The 17,088-nt window shown below is 36.4% G+C and overlaps 1 protein-coding gene across 18 annotated transcripts in view; it reads right to left on the bottom strand.

The window, feature by feature from the left end:
• Nucleotides 1-17,088, bottom strand: part of ANKS1B (ankyrin repeat and sterile alpha motif domain containing 1B) — a 1,079,650-nt gene that overhangs the window by 668,603 nt on the left and 393,959 nt on the right. For all 18 annotated transcript variants that reach the window (XR_006709127.1, XR_006709126.1, XM_045464947.1 and 15 more), the window contains exon 10: nucleotides 5,000-5,165. Coding sequence is in view for 16 of the 18 variants with exons in the window: in XM_045464947.1 (XP_045320903.1) it covers nucleotides 5,000-5,165 (166 nt within the window). In the remaining 2 variants the exon portion in view is untranslated. The remainder of the gene's footprint in view (nucleotides 1-4,999; nucleotides 5,166-17,088) is intronic.

Below are 17,088 nucleotides of genomic sequence, written 5' to 3' on the forward strand. Positions count from 1 at the left end.
TCAATTATGGTTTCCCTATGCCTGATTCACTACTATATGTTGGGTATGTAGGAAAGAAGACTGAAAACTGGTCTCAGGTCATCACTGCCAAGAGCAAAGGCAGTCAAGAACCTGCACCATCAGAAGTACACCAGGGAGATGCATGCACACCTGAAACTTGATTTGGAGCTTGTAATAATAGGCTAGTGTTTAGAAATCCTGAAGGTATAAACAAGTATAATTTCCATAGGAAAAGGATATATTGGGGCACCTGGGTGGCTCAGTCGGTTAAGCGTCTGACTTCGGCTCAGCTCATGATCTCATGCTCTGTGAGTTCAAGCTCCGCATCAGGCTCTGTGCTGACAGCTGAGTCTGGAGCCTGCCTTGGATTCTGTCTCTGTCTCTGTCTCTCTCTCTGCCCCTCCCCCACTTGCGCTCTCTCTCTCTCTCTCTCTCTCTCTCTCTCTCAAAAATAAATAAACATTTAAAAACAATTATTTTAAAAGACATTTTGGAAAAGGATATAAATTATTGTGCCCAAAGGGCAGATGATGGCAGATTTTATTTTCCAAAATTGACAGCAAAAGTATCTCCCATTTTTATTACAAAGCACCATTGACACTCCTTCCATTAAGAAGTGGGGTTCATGTTCTCTCCCCTTGAATCTGAGTAGACATGGAATTATATAGTATAAGTGATTATCTGTGACTTCTAAGGCTAGATAGTAAAAATAACACCTGTTTTTTTTTTTTCAGATGCTTGTTCTCATAATCTAGCCAGTATGTCATGAGGAAACCAAGCAATCCATGGAGAGGAAAAATGGTCCCCAGCCCATAAACCTAGCCAAACTCTAAGCTATCACCAACTTGCCAGCCATTTGTGGGCCATCTTGAAAATAGGTCCCTTATCCCCTACTTGAGCAGCCCCAACTCATACCAAGTGGCACAGATAAGCTGCCTCTGTCAAATGAACTCACCAAACTTGCATGTTTGTGAACAAATTAAATGACTGATGTTCCTCTAAGTAAGTTTGGGGATGGCTTTTTAAACTTTGTTTAACATTTATTCATTTTTGAGAAACAGAGACAGAGCATGAGTGGGGTAGGGGCAGAGAGAGAGGGAGACACAGAATTCAAAGCAGGCTCCAGGCTCTGAGCTGTGAGCACAGAACACAATGCAGGACTCGAACTCATGGACTGTGGCATCATGACCTGAGCTGAAGTCAGGCGCTTAACCAACTGAGTGGGGTGACTTTTTAAATAGCAATAGATAACTGACACAGACATCATCTCCTTCATGAAGTCTTCCCCAAGCTCCCAGGTGAAGTTAAGTTCCTTTTGTCTGTTCCCCAAATACTTTGTATAATATTGACTTAAACTTATTACACTCTATTGAAATTAACTATTCACTTGTCTGCTTCCATGAGAGTGCAAGAACAGGCCTGTGCCTTCTGGAAAAATTAGCTCTTCAAATATGTTACTTTTGCCTCATTTTCCCTCTCCTCTCCTTCTGAAGCTTTAAATAAATTAGAAATTTCTAGTGTATCCTCCAAGTCTCACCTTCACATTAAATTTTCCATCTCTGTCTCTCCGTGCAACATTCTATAAAACTTCTTCTGCCCTAATTTCCAGCTCACTAAATCTCCCTTCAGCTGAATCTAATCTGATGTTCCACTTACCCAATGAGTTTGAAATCTGAGGTAGTTTGTGTGTGTGTGTGTGTGTGTGTGTGTGTGTGTGTGCGCGCGCGCGTGTATGTGTGTTTATAGTAGCATGGTCATTTTTCAGCCTGCACCTGATAATTCCAATATTTGAAGTCTTTTCACATGTGGATCTCTTATTTCTTGTTTTGTGATTCTGGTTTCAAGGTTTCTTTCCTTAGACTAATATTGTACACTGCTAATATTAATCAGAAAAGTATTTGGGGCCTATAAAAAGAGTATATTCCTCTTTAGAGGCAGAGAGAGAATCCCAGGAGGGGTAGTGGGAGAGAGAAAGGGGGAGAGGGAGAGGGAGAGGGAGAGGGAGAGGGAGAGGAGCAGGGCTCACCCAATGTGGGGCAGGAGCTCAGTGAGGGTATTACTTTAAATTAAATTCATGGGTTGACAGTTTTTGGACCATTTAGGTGATAGAAATTTGTGGTACAAATTTGTGTGAGGACCAGTTTGTTGGTAATAACACCTCAGGAATTTCCCTCTTTGTTCTTCTCACAACAAATCATCTTTCTTTGGGGTGGGGGTTATGGGACAGGTTTATTTCTGACTACTGTGAGGTATAGCCCCTGGAGTCCCAGCTCTATGGAGGAAGATTTTCCTATTAGGGTCTCCATGCTGGACAGGCACAGAGATTTTTTTCTCTACATAAACCTTGAGGTTTATGAGGCATTAAGCACCAGAATTCAACAGCAGGTTCAGAAAATTCCCTCAGTACAAAATAGCTTTAGTAATCCACTGGTTTCCCACCTTCACGAATGTTTTGGTCTGATTATATCTTACTAACCTACTAACCCCAAAGAGTTTCCTAATTCATACGTTATTCAATTTTTATAATTTTCCTGTTACCTTTTTTGTGCTTTTAAGTTTTTCTTTTCTGTATTTTTAGCTAGCATATTTAATTGTTTTTAGCAGGAGAAGCCTAATCAGCCTTGTTACCTGGGTCAATGTCTTTTTCATCCGTGTATCCTCAGCATATAGAACACTGCTTGGCACATGAAGGAACTCAATTAGTTTTTGATTGTTTAATGAATAAATCCCTGTCTTCTTTGACTCTTTCATTCCTGCCTCCACCACCCACAACACACCCATATTTTCTGTGCCCTAATTAAAGCTCTTTTACATTGTATACATGTATGCCTTCTATTTTTCTATATTTACTGAGCTTTGCCCTGACCTCCCCAGTATTTCCTGGTTACCTCTCCTATGGAAGAGTTCTCATTCTTTTTTTTTAAATTTTTTTTTAACATTTATTTATTTTTGAGAAAGAGAGACAGAGCAGGAGCAGGGGAGGGGCAGAGAGAGAGGGAGTCACAGAATCTGAAGCAGGCTCCAGGCTTTGAGCTGTCAGCACAGAGCCCAATGTGGGGCTTGAACTCACGAACCACGAGATCATGACCTGAGCCAAAGTTGGTCGCTTAACCAACCGAGTCACCCAGGAGCCCCTGGAACAGTTTTCATTCTTGTCAATTGCCATAGTTTGGGATCAGCACTGACTTCACTTTTTGTGACTACTTCTGATAACTCACTATTCCACTTTTATCAAATATCTGCTGCTTTTCTGAAGATCATGCTATCCTATTATAACATTCTTTTTCTGATTTTGTTGCTACCTTATGTGAACTTCCAGTCATACCTCCACATTTCTTGAGAATTTCAGCATGTGGTTCACGATTTCAACTATACTTCATCCCCCCAATATAAAGTATAACATAGTATTTAAAAGCACAGGTTGGACAACCAAATGCAAGTCCAAGACCTATCCCTTATTAATAAAGAACTCTGGGAAGTTACCTAATATTTCAGTGTTACAGTTTCTTCATTTGTAAAACGGTAATAATGATATTATTACCTGATAGCATTGTAACAATTACATGCAATAAGGCATATAAAGTACTTAGAACAGTATCTGGCACTTAGTAAATGCTGAATAAATTTGAACTATTTTCATTATTATGCTCTTACCTCATCCTAAAAATCCTCCTTCTGCATGCTTATGACTCATACAACACCCTTTGTCTCAATGCTTTCTCATTTGTCCACTTCTACCAAATTTCTCAGTTATTATCTAAAATGGCATTTCTGAATTTTACTTTAATCCTCCTCAAGATCTACCTCTTCTTTTCAGCCAATGACTTTTTATCTGAATCCAGAAATGTAATCCATTTGGAAATACATAGTTCAGAATTTCTCTATATTCATAACAACACTCTATCTTCTCTCTGGGGGAAGTAATGTCTGGGTCTTCTCTACCCATTGTGTTCTTTCTTCTTAGTTTTTATCTTTAATCTCTCCACCAGCAAATTCCTTTAACCTCTGAACTTGACCAAGCCTTACTTATTCTAAAATAAAACTAGATATTTCTCCCTTGCACCTCTTTTTTCTCATGTTACTATCCTATCTCTTCTTCTAATCTTCTTGAAAGGGTAATCTGTACTCGCCCATTTTCCAGTGTCTCACTGTTAACTTCCAGAAATCTGAAAATTTTATTTCATCACTTATAAAACTTACTTTTCAAAATTAAGCAGCAATTGGATTGTCAAACCAAAAATCCCTCTATTAAGTTTCTCTTACAACTTCTTTGCAGCATTGAATATATTGACCACCCACTTGAAACATTCCTCCATTATTAGAGTTCATGTTACTATCTTGCATTCTTTCTTAGAGGCGGTGGTGAAGTAACAGAGGTATAATGATAGTCAAATACTCATGTTCAAGAAAGGTCCCCCCCTAATGTATTGATCTTAAATAAGACACTTAGCTCCAATTTCCTTATCAGTAAAATGGGCATAATATTTACTTAACTTGTACACTAATTGATAATGAAAATAAATAAAATAATGGATCTGAAAATAGCATGAAAGATATAAAATATACAAAGTACCTGAGTACATTTCAATAAACTGAAAATAGGATGCAGAAAACTATTTTAAAAGACTTGCTACCAAATCTGCTATGAAGTTCTAAAGGACCTCAAGGTTTTTTTTCTTAAAGAACCCCAAGTTTTACATCTGACCTAAAAGGTTTTTCACTTTTGCAAGGTTTCAAAGTGCCTTCACCAAGGCAGTACCACTCTTGTCAGGAAGTTAAGAGACATTGTATCAAAAACTCTGACTTACTGGGACTCACTTCAAAATGCAAAAAATGATTAGTGTGACTATACTGGGGCACTTTCGTGTTTAAAATATTGTGGAAAATCAAAATATTAATGATGCCTCTTCACACACATAAGCATGCAAATTGAATTGGTCCAATGTAAGAAATATTACCCGTTCTACAAAAAAATTAATATTAGAAAAGGAAATATTACCAGTTCTTGGAGAAGGGGCCCTTGCAATTTCTAAGGAGCAAGGTTTCTTTGTAACTGCTATGTCCGTGAGATCACATAGAAAGTTCTCATTTTCTGAAGGAAATGTATCGAGAGAAGCAGATGGTACAATTTCCATAGTGTAATTCCTCTTCTTTGGATAGGACTCCTGAAAGGAAGGAGAAAAAATAAAAATAGCTTTGTGATAAAGACACAGCTTGTTTGATTTATAAAAACTAGAAAAGATAATCAGATTCATCAGTTCTTCCAAAACTGATTAAGAGATGCTGATTCATCTGTTTGAATAAGTTATATCATCATGTAACCCCAATATTATCAGTGATCTTTTTCGAAGGGTCCTGACAGTTCGGTTCCCCTGAATTTATCACTGACATACTAAAGTTCATGATCCTTTGTCATGATCTCTTTTTGTAGTATATGGCTATTTTCTAGTTGTGGCATAAACTGTTGTTTAACCAACAGTTATTCCCAAGACTCTACTCCCTTGCCAGCTTCCTAGGGATAGCCAGCCATGTGACTCAATTTTGGCCAGTTAGATAAAAGGGAGACTTCTTTTTCCCCAGAGAAAGAAACATGCAATGGGGCTCTTTCAGAGCCTTAGCCACCCTCAGTTTCCTCTCTCTGGATGCAATTTTGATGTCTGCACACAGGACAGGCATGTTGTGACCATAAGGTAATAACCTTAAGATCAAAAAGGTAATAGGCTAAGAATGGCAAGAGAAGGATAAAACACACCTAGGACCTTGATGATATCACGGAGCTACTGAAAGAGCCCCAGGACTGAAAGAGCCCCAGAACTGGTTAGTTACTACAGACTTCTTAAATAAAAAAGTCCTTGTTGTTTGAGCCATTGCTAATAGGGATTTTACTTTATTTTTTTTGTCATTTCAGATTAGGATAAAATGAAGGTCCAATTCTATACTACTGATTCTTTTAAGCATTCTAAAAATAGGAATTCATTTCATTTCACAAGATCTTAATTTCATATACAAGGCATTAATTGGTCAACAGATATTATTTGGCATCTATCATATCTACTTAGGACTATACTAAGTGCTAGAGATTTTTAAAACCTAATAAGGTACAATCCTTGCCCTCAGAAAGTTCACAGTATACTAGAGAAGAAAAACAGATACCTGCATAATGAATTTCACTATTAATTATGTTTTGTTTTTGATGTTTGTTATTTTTACAAAGCATAGTTCACTATCAAAAGAAAAAGACAAGAAAAAAAATAAACTCATTTTCAAAAAAATCTCCCAAGATATGACCCAAGGTCAGTAAAGATTTAGTATAAGCTCCTATTTTTTTCTATAATGGTATTTACAGTACTGTAGAATAAGTATTCAGGGTCAGTGTAATTGCTTTCAGACCATACCAGACCCTCACACATCAAAGAATCAATTATGTTCACTCTACTCTATTGAAAGCAGGAAACTGGGAGTAATTTATTTTTAACAACAAAGGGTGACAAAGTAGAAAGTATCCAGGGGAAAGCAATCAAGATGGTATATGATTTGAAAATCATGTCACAGATGAAATGATGAAAGGAACTGCCATGTTCTATCCTGGAGAAGCCTTACAGCAGCATCATAGTTTTCTCAACACATTTGAAAGGCTATCCCTAAAGAGCTCTCCCACAAAGCAGGGGGTGGGGAGAAGTTGCTATGGTAGATTATTCCAGAGTTCTTAAAGGCAGAACAAAGACCAACATTTGTAAGTCAAAAAGGGCAAATCCGAGTCAAAACAAAAAAAAGCTCTATGAATTAATAATATTGCTTATCCTTTATTTTTTATTATTATTTTTAATATGAAATTTATTGTCAAGTTGGTTTCCATATAACACCCAGTGCACCAAAAGGTGCCCTCCTCAATACCCATCACCCACCCTCCCCTCCCTCCCACCCCCCATCAACCCTCAGTTTGTTCTCAGTTTTTTAAGAGTCTCTTATGCTTTGGCTCTCTCCCTCTCTAACCTCTTTTTTTTTTCTTTTAAACAAAAATGCACTAATGTAACAATAGGTGAAAATACACTAGAAAGCAACAAAAGAAACTCCTAATTACTGGAAATCTTTAAGTAGAACTATGTATTGATAAAATTATCTATAAAACACATTGTAAAGTGAATATATCAGATGACTGTAAACTTCATGAAGGCTGGAATTTGTTTTGTTCACCACTCTATCCCCAGATTCTAATACAAGTCCTGCCATATAGGGGCAATAAATATTTACTGATCAAATGAACACTCTCTAATGTCCTTTTTAAAAAATTCTAACTATCAATTAGGGAAATGTTTATGCCTTGTTCAGATATAAATTACTTTGCTCTGCAGTTTGGTTATTATTATCCGTTACTGGTATTGCTTACTGTTTTACATGTCAAAAGTAAAAACTGAGTTAATGATAATAAGATTACAAAGAGTTATGAAAAAAGTCCCTAGCTTAAACCCTAGTTCATCTTAAAATCAAATTAATCAGAACAACCCATTCTTCATGGATTTAGTTAGATTGGAATTTTACTCTGTTTATAAAGAATTATGAATATTTAATGGCCTTGAAAAATGCTCTGTAATTTAACCACACAGAATGCGTTACTTTGCTTTCTCCTTAAAAATGAAGTATATTAGAGAAATATTAGAAAATATAAAGAAAGAAAAAAAATCACATGAAAACACAGCATGCTCAGGAAACTAATAGTAACATTTTGCTGTACATCCTCCCAGACTGCTTCCTTCTGTAAATGTGTGTGTGGACATGTGAGTGTGTGCAAAGGAAAGAAAAAAATATTTTAAACAACAATGAAATACACCCTCTTCTGCTTACTAAGAAAGTGCCATCATTTCTCATTAAAGAAGGCACGCTCAACAAAATATCTGACTAGTATCCCTCAACAGAGGGGTGGATATGTGATATAATAAAATAATGAGATGAATCTATGTGTGCCCTCTACTCAGTTTAGAACATTACCATGAAACCCAGGCTTCCCACCTGTGCTCCCCTTTCCAATTTCTCCTCCTCCCTCCCCAAACATGGCTAATATTTGTTCTGAACTTTGTGTTCCTTGAGTTGTTGTTGAAATTTAACTACATATGTAAGCAGCATTGATAAAGAATAAATTGTTTTGTACTACGTGCTTTAGACTTTCATAAGAATAGTATAAAATATTCTTGCTCTTCTATGACTTTTTCAATCAATATGAAGTTTCTGAGTTTCATTTGTTTTCAAAGTGGTAACAGAATTCACTGTATAGGTATACAATAATACTTTACAGATTCTCCTGACAGTGGACTTTTAAACATTTCCTAGGTGTTTTATTATTAAGCACAATTTGCTATTAACATTCTGAATGAGTCTTTTTGTACAACTAACCAAGGTATGTAGTCATTGGGCAGAGAGTCAAGAACAGACACAAGGTGAGAAAAATTAATGAAATCAAGAGTTCTACACATACAGAGCTTATAGCAAGAGGTGATCAGGAGAACCAAGACAGGATATCCTGTAGGTTCTACAGAAATCTTGAGGAGGACACTGCATTTTCCCACCCAAAGTGGGATGAAGGTTCAAGGGATTTTTCACAAGACCTTAATTTCATATACAAGGCATTATTGGTCAACAGATACTAACTGGGAATCTATCATATATACTTAGGACTATGCTAAGTGCTAGAGATTGATATCAAGATATCCTTATATCAAGATATTATCTATAAATATGTATATGTATTATATGTAATGCTTTGTATTCTGATATGTATTTACTTCTAATAATGCATTCTGAACAAGTTTCAATGACAAATATGTGTCTACATGATAAATTTAAGGTTAAGTCTCAGTATACACATGGTCATGATTTATTTTAGTGAATCTTATCATATTGAAATTTCGATATTTTGATTTTAAGGGAACATTCTTATGCATATACCTGTGTTTAAATATTCAACTATTTCTTTTGAAATAGAATTCCTGTAACAATAGGTATATACCATATGCTTACATTTAATTGAATCTGTTTCTGGACTTTCTAATTGGTTCCATATGTCAATCTATTCTAGTACCAAAATTACACTGTTTTGATTGCTGAAACCTTAAAATTAATCTTACTATCTGGTAGGATAAGTCTCTCCTCATGTTCATCTCTGTCAAAACATTCACGATTATCCTCATGTTTATTTTTAAAAAACAATCTTTAAACATTTTGTCAACTTCTCCTCAAATCATTCCCTCTCCTTTGTTTCCTGTCAGTAAATTGTACTGCCACACACCAGCCACTCTAACAATTTGGGGGCTGTTCTTCCATCCTCATTCTTCCTCAATGCTATACCCAGTCAATCCCCAAGTCCCTTACTTCATCATTGAATTATACCTCAAACACTTTCATTTCTCTCCATTCCTGCTACCACCCTAAGTCCAGGTCACCACCGTATCTCACTTGAACTACTATAAAAACTTCTTAACTAGTCTCCTTGCCTTCTCTGTTCCCCTTCCAATTAATTCACTTTCAAACACTAGCATAAGGTTATGCTAATAAATTATGTCAAAATCAACTCATTTACTTTCATCATAACTTTTAGAGAGAACATAAAATGCTCTAGTCATAATACATGTTGATTCTTTTTAAATATTTAACATGGCTTTTCATGATATCTCAGAGTTTCTATACTAAATGATTTCATTAGATGCATTAATGATCCAGATAGCATGCTAAATGAAATAACTAGATCTGGGAGAATAAACCAGAGGTTAAACATAATCCCATTAATCTATAAGATAAGTGAGGTTAATTTCTAAAGACATGCTTGTCTATCACCTAGCAAAATACCATATTCATGTTAGGACTCTGTCAATACATACTAAAAATGAATATATAAAATAATTAATATTTTAGTTAGTATTTTAAGGCCAACATCCTCCACTGGAATTAAAAAACCCAAGAGGCAAGGACTATGACCATGATTTTCATATAGTATGCACTTAATAAATATATGTTGAATTAATGAAATCTGAAACAATGTCATTCAGAAACTATCATAGATGCAAATCACTGTAAGAATAGCAATTTACACTTGTTTTATAGTCTGCAAAGTGAATAGTACTTCATTTGCCCAGATGATTCTTATTAGCCCTCACAACCAGCCTACCAATGTTATTAGTATCTCCACCCAAAAAATAAGGCTTGGAATTCCTCAGTGACTTCTTCAATATTCAGCATCTGGTTAATGGAAGTTTCAGGGCTCCAACTGAGGTCTTGTGACAGCTATTTTAGTGTTCATATTATTGTATCACAGATTAAAAAAAGGACTATGACAAGATCTTTATTGTCAGAACTAAGGGAAAGAAAAAACCTCCATATATTATTAGGTAGTATATAGCCTTGCCAACTTCCTAACCTTTGCAAGCCTTTTTCCTTACAGTGGGAAGCCTGGACTTTGATATACAAGCTAATTATCAACATACTTTTGATGATAAATCCTGGTAATGGACTAGATGAATTAAAAAAATTGGCCCTACAATTTGTGACTCACCTTCAAGGCTCCATTGTAGTTAATTTAGCATAATTGGGCTCCAATTTGGTTAGCAGTTTTTGGTTTTTTTTCTTGATATTTAGCCTCTAATTATATTCTAATGCCTGGTTGCAGGATCCCAGACTTGTTTCTGTGCTTGTTTCTTGTTTTTGTTTTTGTTTTTGTTTTAAATAAGAGTAGCATACCTAGGATTGTGTTCTCTATCTTGGTGTTTGCCAGCTGTCTCTTGAGGGACTAAAAATGCTCTGTCCCTGAATCCTGAACAGGTCCCTAAAGCCCTGAGTGTCTGACTTGACAGCTCCCGAGGGAATGTCTGGCTTCCGTGTTTAGTCTACTTAGTCAGCTTCAGTGTACCTGCTATAGTTGATTGTGCAATGTGTGGACCCAACAATACTTCTTCAAAAAGATGCATACTATAAGCATTGAATAAATTAATAGAACATATGCTCCCCCCCAAAATAAACAGGAGTAATAAAATGCCTAAATAATATGCTTTCATGTGTAGCTTACACTGTGCTCCCAAAAGTTTCAAAATTCCAGTGGTAAGCTAAATCTAACAAGTCAAATTTATTAGTGATTAAATATAAAGTCTTTTGGTTTAGCACATATATTAGTTATAAAAATTTAGCTTGAGGGTATATAGATAAGCAATACCATGAAAAAAGTAATTAGGAGGTACAGCTGACAGTATGAATGACAATATAATATACTCAAGAGATAATGTGACATTGACTGATTTAATACAAGTTTGATATTTAGATAGCAATTGTGACAGCCCTTCCTTCATCTGTGCTAATTAGAATTGGGAATTATCCTGTTCAGTAATTTCATAAAAGACAGGCTAACTGCATCATGTTGACCATCCTTATTAGGTGGTGCAGATTTTATTCATCAAAAGGATTAAGGGATACTTGACTTTATGACTTATAAAGAACCTTAGCAACAACTTGGGACCCAGATATAGGCACAATTGTTTCTCAAATGCACCAATCATGTGACTTTTTATCAGAAATAAGGCTACCCAGGGTGCCTGGGTGGCTCATTCAGTTGAGCGTCTGACTCTTAATTTCTTGATTTTTGGCTCAGGTCATGATCCTAGCATCATGGAATTGAGCCCAGCATCAGGCTCTGCACTGAGCATGGAGAGATTCTCCCTCTCTGTCTCTGTCTCTCTCTCTCCTTCTGTCCCTCTCCCCTGCTCACTCTCTCTCTCTCTCTCTCTCTCTCTCTCTCTAAAGGAAAAGAAAAGAAAAGGAAAAGAAAAGAAAAGAGAAAAGAAAAAGAAAAGAAAAAAGAAAAGAAAAAAAGAGAAGAGAAGAGAAGGGAAAGGAAAGGAAAGGAAAAGAAAAGAAAAGGAAAAGAAAAGAAAAGAAAAGAAAAGGAAAGAAAAGAAAAGAAAAGAAAAAAGAAAGAAAAGAAAAGAGAAAAGAAATAAGGCTACCTTGGGTGCTTTTCTAGATTACTTTGGCACAGCATCTCTGTGAATGTGATTCTATTCTTAACCACATGGAGGAAATGGAAGCAGCTTAACCAACACTTCAATGTGACCACACCTGGTGCCCTCAATTTGGTACTGGGGCCTACATTAGAAAACATGCAAAGACCAAATGGACTGTTTTCTCTAGACGTGGGTAAGAAAAGTTTGAGTATAAACCCATGTCATATGAAAAAAAGATTGAAGATGAAAAGGTACAGGAAAACATTTATCACAAGTATTTGAAAAGAAGAGTGATTAGAATTGTTCTCTATCACTGAGAGGGTAGAAAGACTATAGATGGACAGATGGTAACAAGGAGACAGATTTCAGCTCAGGATGGGCTTTCTAACAATTAATGCTTCCCAGTACGAAACTGGCTGCTGAGCTCTGCTACTGGAAGTCTTCAAGCCTACACTGATCAACACAAGATGTCTCTTGAGAATAGAAAATGGTGATTTGGGGCGCCTGGGTGGCGCAGTCGGTTAAGCGTCCGACTTCAGCCAGGTCACGATCTCGCAGTCCGTGAGTTCGAGCCCCGCGTCAGGCTCTGGGCTGATGGCTCAGAGCCTGGAGCCTGTTTCCGATTCTGTGTCTCCCTCTCTCTCTGCCCCTCCCCCGTTCATGCTCTGTCTCTCTCTGTCCCAAAAATAAATAAACGTTGAAAAAAAAAATTAAAAAAAAAAAAAGAAAATGGTGATTTGACTTAGATGAGTTTTAAGATGTTAGGTAAATAAGACGATGAGAATAAAAGTGTTGGCTTAGTATTATGATAAGCTACCTGCATACTTTCACTGCTTTCTGAATCCTTTTTCTAATAATGAGAGCAGTAATACTAACACAAGGGAGTGTGGGTTTATGGCTCTTTCAAAGTTAGAGATGACTCACAATCCCAAATGACTCAAAGTAGGCAAAAGCTTTTGGAAGTGGTCTTAACTGTTCTGACATGTCTCACAATTATCAAGAAAATTATCCCTTAGAGACTTACAATGACATTCAAATATGGAAGACTACAATATAAATATGGAATAATAAGAAAATAATAATGAGAATCTTTGGGTAGGAGGGAAGAATGAGTGACAGCAGGACAGACCTAGGAAAAGGAGCACTGATAATTGTGGTAGGCACTATAATGGCCTCTCAAAGATAGCCACGCCCTAATCCCTGGAACCTGTGAATATATTATGTTACATGGCAAAAGGGACTTTGCAGATGTGATTAAGTTAAGAAACTTGAGATGGAGAGATCATCCCGAATTATTATAGTCATTGTAAAGAGAAAAGAGTCAGTGTCAGAGTGATGCAATGTGTTAGACTTGCCTAGCCATTACTGGCTTTGAAGGTGGAAGGCAGCGATGAGTCAAGGAATGGGCGAGCTTACAGAAACTAGAAAAAGCAAGAAAATAGATTCTCCCTTAGAGTCTCTAGAAAGAAATGCAGTCTTACCAACACCTTGAATTTAGCCCAGTGGGCACCATCTTGGACTACCAGAAATGTAAAATAATAAATTTGTGTGCTTTTTTAAGCCACTAAGTTTATGGTAATTTGTTACTGCAGCAATGGAAAACTGATAGAATAACCTAGCAGAACGCATCTCAAAGGAGGCAACAGAAACTACTAAGGATTGAGAGAGATACATTAAAACTAAAATCCAATGGAAAAATACTCCTTGTTATATTATGATATGATTCAATATTTTAACAAGTGATTCTTTCACTTTCACTTCATCTTAAATGTGATGCAGTAATATTGCAATAGAGTTTTCCTCCTACTGCATCTTGGATCTTGACAAGTAATCCTACAGTAAATCTGGAAAAATAAATGTGTGACAATAGCCAGGTATCAATTTGAAAAGAGAAAAGTAATGGAGGGGGTGGAGATAAGCCTTTAGCAGATATTTAAATAAATTATAAATGGTTCTGGTACAATAATTGAAAATCAAGAAAGGAGAGAATTTTAAAAAACAAAGCTCCAACACTTGTGAAAATTTATTTTATTATGTTACAAAGGTGTTATTTCAAATCAGTAAGAAAAAAACGGGTTATTTAATAATTGCCAGTGAGATAACTGACAAGTCATTAGAAAAGAAATAATAAAGCTGGATTAATATTTCATTCCTTATAACAAAATAAACTCCAGATAAGTATTTAAGTAATAAGTAAATACCCTTATAATAATAAGCTTACAATAGGAATAAACTTTGAACAGGAGCTATAACCAGACATACAACCAGAGCTGTAGATAACAACATTGATGAATTTGAGTACATGCAAATAATAACTTTCTATTAAGCCACTAAAATATAAAAACAACTAAGATACAAATGATAGATTTGGAAAATACTTTGACACATATGATAAAGAGCTAATATCTTTATATATAAAGAGAGTTACAAATCAAGATGAAAGAGATCATCAACCTAGGGAAAAGTGGACAAAGGATAAGAGTAGTTGAGAAACAGCTAGAAATTTCTTATATGAAAAGAGTTTGATCTAATTTATAATTAAATATATATAAATTAAAGTAACATAGGGTATACCATTCTTGATCAAATTGCTATAGATAATACACAGTGTTAATGAGGGTTTGGAAAAATGGGTACTGTTAGTTGAAGTTTGTATTGGCTTAAAACCTCTTTCCAGCTAATTTGTCAATTGTTACAGGAGACCTTTAGAAAGCAAATCTTTAGATTGCATCAGCTTTTGGACTTTTGCCATGTTGAAATTTTTCTTCCTTTGCCTGGAAACAGATGGGATTGATAAACTGCCATTATTATTCCTAAAGCACGATATTATAAGGCACTATTTATATGAATTGCATAACTATCACTTATACTTTCTAAAAAATTATGTACATTTGCTACTTTTTATCTATCAAATAATGAAGTGTGTGTGTGTGTGTGTGTGTGTGTGTGTGTGTGTGTAGGGGGGTATGTAGAGGGAACCCTGTCTCCTATGAAGCCTCTCTCATGAATGAAAAAAGTTGTAATCAGAAGCAATCATTTGAGTTGTAAATGGTTGTCAGGATGTCAGGATAATGTTCCCTTTTGGAAAGTGTTATCAGTTAATGTCCATGTATATCTATTCTTAGTTAAGACTCTCTTGATCAGTCACTTCAGAGTTAAAGGTGCTGAGGAGAGGAGCCAAGGTGGCAGAACTGTATGGAAGTTTTTTGTGTGTCTCACGTCCTTGAAATACAGCCAGACCAACACTAAACCATCCTATACACCTAGAAAACTGATCGGAGGATTAACACAACAATCTGCACAACCTGAACCGCAGAATTGAGCAGGTACATGGCGCAGAGAGGTGAACTTGGGGAGCGAGAAGGCGCAGAAAGGGAGGTGCTTTTGCGAGTGGAGAGAGGACAGAGACTGGAGGGGGGGGGAATACGGGAAAAGCACCCCTCCCCAAAAGCAGCTGGAGAGAAAATGGAAAATTGGAAACAGCCACAGGGACTAAACTAAAAAGGGAGAAAGGAGAAAGGAGAGGGTTTAAATTCCATTAAGACTGTAAACAAGGGGAGCGCAAAGGCTGCAACTCTGCAGCTCAATAACTGGCAGTGCTCTGGTGGGAAAGGGGAATCCCCAGGAACAGAGTGGGGTTCGGGAGGTTCTCAGGTCACATGGGGAAAAGCGGTTCCACTGCTGGAAGGACACCTGGCAGAGACTGTTGAAGCCACCCAGTCCCAGCTGACCCCAGAAGGCGGCCACATTCACTGGTGCTGGGGCAAGGTCATTAAGGGTGAAGCCTGGTGCCAATGTGTGTTGTGATTTTCCATAATCCCTGAAACGCTGCTGCTACACTGTCTTACAAACATTTTCGGGGACAGACTGGCACCTGGCCGCAGTCTCGGGGCACAGGCAACAACAGGGTCCAGTGGGCATTCCTAGGTGCAGCCAATATTCGGCCATTGTTCATTCGGCCATTGCTCGGTGAGACCCTCCCACAGAGGGGTGGAGCGGGTCAAAGCCACAGTCCTTCGGACATAAGGGGCTGGGGAAAAACAGCCGCATCTGAGACAAAACTCAGGAGAGAGGTACTACCTGGGGCCTGGTCACAGAGAGTGAAAAAGCGGGGAGTGGGCGACAGCTGAAGACAGAGGACGGGTGCGTGATTGCTGATCCGGGAGAAGAGACTGGGTAGATGGGTGGCGCCATTTTCACCACTCCCGCACATGTGCATACGCACCTATGAGCTCCATAACAATCTACCCCAGTAGGCTAGCAACACCATCTAGTGGAGAGCAGAGCTGTTACCCCACCCAAATGGACCAACTTCACTCTTCAAGAACACAAGTCTCACCGCTGACTTAATTTATGGACTATAAAGTGCAACATAGACTGACTTCTAGGGGAAAACGAAGCAATTTCAGTTCTACTGCAATCTGTTAGCAGGTTCATCTATTCAATTTTCTTTCTTTATTTTTCTTTTTTATTTTTCTCTTTTACAATTCTTTTCTTTTTCTTGAATATAGAAAAAAATTCATTTTTATTTTCAATTATTATTAAAAATAACTTTCTTTAATTTTTATTACTATATTTTTTACTTTTGTGTAAATTTTTTCAAATTCTACTTTACTTCCATCATTTTATTTTAGTCTACTTCAGTGTATTCACCTTTTCAAATTTTCAAACAATTTCCTCTCTCTTTTTTCTCTTTTTCATTTCTTTTCTTTCTCTTGAATTCAGAAAGAGAAAGACTTCATTTTTATTTTCAATTTCTATTAAAAATATTCTTATTTAATTGCCATTACTATATTTTTGCTTTTATGTAAATTTTTTCAAATTCTATTTTACTTCCATCATTTTATTTTAGTCTACTACAATGTATTCACTTTTTCAAATTTTCACATGATTTCTTTTTTATTTTTTATCTTTTTTCTCTTTTTTGTTTCTTTTTTTTTCTTAAATACAGAAAACTAAAAAATTCATATTTATTTTTAATTTTATTAAAAATATTTTTCTTTAATTTTTTTCTACTATATTCTTTACTTTTGTGTATATATTTTCCAATTCCATTTTACTTCCATCATTTTATTTTAGTCTACTACAATGTATTCACTTTTTCAAATTT

Source organism: Leopardus geoffroyi, chromosome B4, assembly GCF_018350155.1.
Source record: "Leopardus geoffroyi isolate Oge1 chromosome B4, O.geoffroyi_Oge1_pat1.0, whole genome shotgun sequence".
Lineage (NCBI taxonomy): Eukaryota > Metazoa > Chordata > Mammalia > Carnivora > Felidae > Leopardus > Leopardus geoffroyi.